This window comes from Austrofundulus limnaeus, unplaced genomic scaffold (assembly GCF_001266775.1).
Source record: "Austrofundulus limnaeus strain Quisiro unplaced genomic scaffold, Austrofundulus_limnaeus-1.0 Scaffold16, whole genome shotgun sequence".
NCBI lineage: Eukaryota > Metazoa > Chordata > Actinopteri > Cyprinodontiformes > Rivulidae > Austrofundulus > Austrofundulus limnaeus.
Genome location: NW_013952418.1, coordinates 2,766,994 through 2,774,068, shown reverse-complemented (window position 1 = coordinate 2,774,068; position 7,075 = coordinate 2,766,994). Strand labels below are relative to the sequence as shown.

The 7,075-nt window shown below is 38.2% G+C and overlaps 1 protein-coding gene across 1 annotated transcript in view; it reads right to left on the bottom strand.

Moving 5' to 3' along the window:
* The window catches only part of tpp2 (tripeptidyl peptidase 2), a gene marked incomplete in the record, with an annotated part of 27,056 nt that overhangs the window by 3,665 nt on the left and 16,316 nt on the right, over positions 1-7,075 (bottom strand). The window contains 5 exon segments of the mRNA XM_014003043.1: positions 762-800; positions 5,826-5,904; positions 6,105-6,349; positions 6,427-6,564; positions 6,697-6,793. Coding sequence (XP_013858497.1) covers positions 762-800; positions 5,826-5,904; positions 6,105-6,349; positions 6,427-6,564; positions 6,697-6,793 — 598 coding nt within the window.

The window sequence follows — 7,075 nt, the reverse complement described above, 5'->3', positions numbered from 1 at the left end:
ATGATGACGTTGATAGGTCCTCGGTGCAAGGCTGCTAGCGAGCTATATCCACCCTGAAGGTTAATCTTGGACAATATCTGATGATCGACTCTTTTAAATGAAACCAGAGAGCGTTGACAGAGAGGAGAAGGTAGAAATGACTCAGCCGGAAACTGAAAATATGGATGGAGGACAACAGTTTAGCTTGTTTGCGCCGAGCTAATACATATATTGGTGATAGCGTCGGGGCTAATGCTAAGCTGAGGTTCTTCCATGAAGCAGCTCTGTTGTCCTCCATCCATATTGTCAGTGACAGGCTGAGTCATTTCTACCTTCTCCTCTCTGTCAACGCTCTCTGGTTTCATTTAAAAGAGTCGATCATCAGATATTGTCCAAGATTAACCTTCAGGGTGGATATAGCTCGCTAGCAGCCTTGCACCGAGGACCTATCCACGTCATCATTTACCCAGAATGCTTTGCGTGTAAATAAAACGGCCCCGTCCGTGTAATATATTTTTAATAATTTAGTTTAAAAATTCTAAAAACTGAACATCCTACAGTGTTTTTACAGTCTTTATTTTACAGTTAAAATATACAGTATTTTTATCAAATAAAGTCTAATGTTACAACTAGTCAGGGATCCCTTTAAAAACACAAATATTAACATGCGTTCACAGTAAAAATCAGAATACTGAAGTGAAAAACATCAAAGAATCAGGCAGTTCTGGGTGAAAGGAGAGCAGTGGGCGCTCTTTATTGGGTGTTTCTAGCTCATCCAGTACCTTTTGAAATTTTCCTTGCCGTTTTGCAGAGGCCTGCCCCTGGTGGTCAAAATAACACACAGTAAGGGAGAGACAAGACAAACACCAACCAAAAAGGACTCGCTCGTTCTTCATTTGATTAGTTTTTAGAAATCCTGATTCAGAGACTCAGAGGAGATTCACCGGCCTATTGCTGATGTTTAATTTAAAGCACTGGAGGCACAAACAAACAACAGGTATGGATGAGGCGTCAAGGTGAGATTAACAAAAAACAAAAACAAATGTTTATTATGAAATTGAAACATGTAAATAAGAAAATGAAAATTCTGTTTTGTTGTCGATGTTTGAATCCAGTATCTCAACGGGCTGCGACTGTTAGAAACAAGTTCTTGAAGTTTCTAAAATGTCTCAAAACGTTTGCGGGGGATTCTCTTCCTGGATGTGGAKGGGGATCCTGTGAATGAAGTGATTGTAGGGGTGCACGATAGTTATCAGCCCAATATCAGGGAATTATGATGTCATACTTATTGGTCCAATATCATAACAAACAGAACCAATAATTTATGTACATGTTTGCCAGCACGGCGATGAGAATGCGTGTTTATTTTTATCCGTTTTGGTCAAGCCGCTTCCCGTCCGACACGACCCAAGTAATGCTCAAGCTGCATCAGAAAAAACAACTTTCTCACTACAACAATTAGAATACACCGTGCTGAAAAACAACCACTCATTTTAATAATTATTAATATTATTTTACCAATTAACTCTGTACGTTGCACACAAACTTTATATGAATAAACATCGGAACGACTACTCCCAATTTGAGAACATGTAATGTCCGTTACCTCCTGAATGCAGCACAGTTCTGCTAAAATGCTAACAACAACAAGCTAACGTTCAAGAACTCATCGGGACTTAAATCAATGCTGAGGCTTTGGAGTAATCCAATAAAAACTGCCAGAGAGGACGCAGATCTCAGGCACTTTAACGATGGAAATGATGGCGCTTGACAAGCAGCCGTTCACCCTCGCTAAAAACCGAAGATTTTAKCTCCTTGTTCGCCACYGTTTACCATCGTTAGCCACTGTTTACCATCGTTAGCCACGGTTTACCATCATTAGCCATGGTTTACCATCGTTAGCCATGGTTTACAACGCTGAACAGCTGCTGCCTCTGTGTGTCTTACTGTAAGTACGATGCGGTCGTAATGCATTCACACTCTCAGAAGCACTGTTTCAGGTAGAAAAATGTTTTAAATCGTATATTAATAATAATAAAACCAAATGTATTTTGAATCTAACTTGTGTTAGTGAATTATCTGTTTTGAAGTTGTGGAATGACTTTTTCTCTTGTTTAAATCTGAGATCAGTATTAAAGGTCCTTTTTTATAATTAATGTGCCTTATTTAAAAAGATGGCCATTTGAGAAATTGTTTTGTTTGATTTATTTTAAGAAATGTTTGTTTGCTAAGAGTTTATTTCAAATAGTATAATTTACAGTGTCATTTGGTTTTGGTCTTATTTATTTATGTTATGATCTTACCTATTTTTGACTAGTCTTATCTCCTGGCATGTTATCGGCCGTTAGAAGGAGAAAGTTATCGGTTATCTGTATCGGTTCTTAAAATAAGTTGTTGTGCTTCCCTACGTGATTGGTCAGATTGACTATTCTGGGTGGGGTTTGAAGAGGTTGTAACTGTTGTCTCCTTTAACAATTAACAGATTGTGAGAATAAGGGTATCTTTAATTTGAAAATCTATGCTGAGCTGCTCAGCCTGTGACGGCCTAATTAGAGATGCAAGCCAGCTGTTTGGGGAACTCAGCTCGGACATGTTGTGGAAAAGCTGGTGTCAAATGGAAATCCCAAAAAAACCTAAAGTAAAAGACTGAGGATTCTCTTTTATAGCATGCAGCTAATGAGGTATTTATTTGTGTTTACTTTGTTTATTTGTATGGACTTATATGTACTGAATACTAATGTGAGCTGTAATACTGTGTAGTGCCAGTTTCAGGGTTTGAGGAGGTCTTTGGATGGTTGGAGAGTATGAAGACTTCAATGAACCCGTAAAAGAAATCACACGCGTCTGTATCTGCTTGGAGGGAGTCACAGAAGCCATAAAGGTTCGGCTGGATGAATGCCAGGCAGCTGGGGTTACGTGTCCAAATGGCCAGAAAGCACCTCTAATTTTGAATAAAAACTGGCATTATTCAGAACTCGAAGACAGAAAGGTGCTAGCTGCGTGAAATTTGAAATCCATTCACGTGGAAGTGTAATAATTCAGCTCGGTGGTGTGCGCAGCATAAAGTTAGATTCACTAACTATTAATCCACTAAACAAGAATCTTGGCTCTGAAAACGCTAAACTGCTAAACAGAAAAAAAAAAAAGAAAATAGTGGAAGCTAATGCTAACCACTAATATGAACTTGTGGGACAGACACAAACATGTTTCTTTTAGTTAGTTTTACTGGACTTAAGTGGTTTCGAAAGTTAGCAAAGAAGCTAATCTGCTAAATGAGAAGCTAGTTTCGCTATTAGCGGATTAGCAGAACTGTGGCCGCCACTAGCTGTGTTTCCATTGCAAATGTGCGCAAAACTTTGTCGATATTCTGTTAATGTCGAAAAAAAATGTTTCACAATTGCGGTGTTTCCATTATGAACGAAATGTTATTAAAGTCACATGTGAATACGCTTGTTCTTGCGATAATTCATTACAAACATGGCAGCAATGGATGTAAACACATAGCATATTGCTATCACAAAACTAGCGCTCATCATCAGCCATCAGAGGAGACGTCGGCGTCTTATCGAGGCTTTCGAGCGACAAGCCCCTCATACTTGGGAGTGGCTACGTACGCTGCGTTTTTGGGAAATTGTAGTCGGTGATTTTACTACTTCTACTTCCTGTTGTTTTCTTTCTTGTCGTCTTCTTCACCAGTAGAAACATCTGGTTGTTGATCATATGACTCCCATGATGCGAAAAAAGTGTTTCCATTGCAGTTTTACGAAATACACCAATTTCGATACGGCCAAAAAACCATCTTATCCTAGCCTAGAACAAAACCATTTTGTCAAAAAAAAAAAAAAATGTTTTTTCTAAATTGACGTCTTTCCATTGAGCAAATTTATTTCCGAAATTCAAATTTGCGCATTTTCATGGTCAATGGAAATGCAGCTACAGTGGCTTGGTCACAACAGCCCTAACCTGAATGGACCCAGGTGGGCACTAACGATACGGTAAGTCTCCTGACCTCTCATCCAAACATCTTAAAACGCTCATGTTGCATTTTGACACCTCAACAGGAGCTCTCCTCTGACAGGTCTTAAAAATAGGAAAAAAATGAACATGCAAATCGTCAATCAAAATCCACAATACAGTATGTGATTGTATGTTTATCGGGTCAAAGGTCAGATTCACTGAAACTGATGAATCTGTGGTGCAAAACAACAAAAAGTTCAGTTAAATAATGTGTAAGAACATGAAATAAATCAACTTTAAATCAATAAACGTGGCTGCTGAGTGAGGAAGGGAAAATGCTCACAAAGTGGAAAACAAAATAATGTGCGCGGCCAGAAAGACAGTTTTGCGAGCTGTGCAAAACAAGACTGATTTTCAAGTGCAAAATAAATATTTCCTTTTACCCCCCACAGTTTTGAGTTTCTAACGTGTCTCAAACAGTCGCAGCCATTTGAGATACCGGCTTTATTTATTAAATTTATGAATTAAAACACATTTCTTTCAAACTGCTTGACTATTTTAGTTGCAACGAAACAAAAAGTGTTTTGACTTTTATTTACAAATTTACCAGTTTTGATCCAGAAATTAAATAGTTAAAACATAACTTTTTTTTTTTTTACCAGGAGGCCTTTATTTTATTTTTTACTCTTGGCATTAACATCCTGCTCTACGTGTTTTAGATAAAATAATCTCACTTTTAATAATCTACACATTCAGCCTGCTGTGATGAATAAAGTTGACATATTTTTTGTTTTTGTTATTTGTAGATTATTATTGTTTTAATTTTTTTGAAAAAAGGGGCAAATTTAAGATTTTTTCTTCTTTCTGCTGCCTTATATTTTACTTGATTTGTATTTTTTTAATGAATAAACTTTAAAAACATACAAAACAATTTTATGATGAATAAATATATAAAAAGGAAAAATAATTTAAGAGATTCAGTCATTAACATGAGTTAGATCTGTCAAGACCTTGAAGAAAATGTATTATGATTGATTTTTAATACTTTTTTTTTTTTTTTACAAAAACCTATTTTAACCCTAAATAGTTTTAATTTAGAAAATGAATCTGCTTCATTGATGTTAAAAATTAACCTTTTATCCTGCCGTTGTGACTGGATAAACAGCTGGGAAACAACCTGGATTGCGACTATCAGGTCGATCGATTCTTCTAATTCRTCCGTTTTAAATTTGAATTGTCAAAAATCCCTGTCAAACCACAATCTCCACTCCCTTAAAGCTTCGCCACAAGGTTTTCTTTCTGCCTGAGAGGTTTGATACGATTACCAGAAATTAAAAACTAACAGAAACCCTGACACTCCCCCCGTACGCACTTCAGGTAAACGACAACGTGGCCCAGGTCACACCTGGATTCATAAAACCACAAGAATCCAGATCCAGTTTCAGCTCCAACTACTTCCAAATGTGGTCTGAGGAGTCGGGTCTTTAAACCGAATGACGTTAATGCCAGGTGTAAAACAGGCCTCTAATAACATCTAATATCATCATGAAGCTTTTTGTAAAACTAAAAAAGGGACAAAAAAGTCACAACAACAGAAAAAAGCGAGAAATAAAAATGTGTTAAATAATCAATTTATGAAGCAACAAATTTCACAGAGCAGTCTAGTTTATAAAGCAGCTAAAAACTGATCAGCTCTCATTTTAAAGGACTTAAAACCGGATTTACAACAAAAAGGTTGGCAGGTTGGCAAAAACAAATCGTGATCCTGTGGTTTGTTTTCAAAGCTTCTGACAACGTTTAACATTTCCAGATTAAGCTAAAGATTAAGTCCTGAAGAGGAGAACTGACCAGYGAAGGTACTAAAATAAAAATAAAATAAAATCACTCACAGCTTTCTTGCCGTACTCGCTCTTGGGCACAACGAGAGATCCTGAAAGGTAGCATCCTGGACTTGTTCCTTTAGGGACCCTAAAAAAATTAATTTAATTAAATTTTAAAAATAAATAAACGTGACAACAGAAAATAACAGATGTCACGTCTCGTCGTGTAACTGATGCTAAAAATGTCTTTTTCTTAATCAAAAGTTCAGCTTTAAGCAGTTTTAAGAACAGAACAACTCAACGACCTCCGTGTTTTATTTTGAAAGAGGAAACTCGGCTCAGACTCACTTGTCGTCCGGCAGACTCGTGACGTAGAACGGCTGCGTGGCGCCCGGACACAGGGTGACGGAGTTCGCCTTCTTCTTGGCCATGAGCGCGGCGCGGTGCGTCTCGTACACGTCCAGGCTGAGGGTGGTGGACAGACGGTGGGACACCACGAACGGCAGGTCCTTCAGGCGCTCCAGCTCGCTGGACTGCTCGTGGCGGACCTGCAGCCGTACGGTGTAATCCCCCTTCTCCAGCTTTAGAGAGTACTGTTAAAACCCAAGTGAGYGGCGTTAGGGAACCGTCTTCTGCTGCTTCTTTAAAGGTTTTCACAATAAAAGCCCACCTGGTGTGGATAGGCGTCGCCTGAACCCAGAAGCCTCTTGTTCTGGTCGAACAGCATCCAGAGCTGACTGTCGAACTCAGACTCGTACAGCAGCTCACACAGCATCGGGCAGCTGGGCGTGACCTCTCCACTCTTAGGCTGAAAAAAACATCCAAACGTCAGCTTATAATAATAATAATATTATTATTAAAAAAATATAAAAATAATAAGAAAATAAATAAATAATAATAAACAGCTGCAGCTCTGATGTGCAGGAAGATTTGAGATCACCTGGTGAAAGCTGTAAGTGAGGACGATTTCATAAAGCTGTCTGTTGTTGGGCAGAACGTCCCGCGCTCCCAAAGCTTTGACCTTTGAACTCAGGGGCCTACGACGACACAGACGTGAAGAGAAATTACATCATTTTTAACTAGAGAATTAGCATTTCCTGCGAGAACGCACTGTGAATGCTTAATGCTGAAAGAWYGCTGAAGACGCTGAAAATGTTTAAAAGCAAAACTGCAAATGTGAGGTMAATCTGAGAAAACAAAAGTCGACAGAAGCAGAAAATATTTGAAAAGTGCCAAAAAAAAAATGAACGGAAATTTTTAAAAAGTGTGTGTCAGAAGAAAAAAAAGGTTACAAAAAAGTTGCAATTTGTTGTAAAACA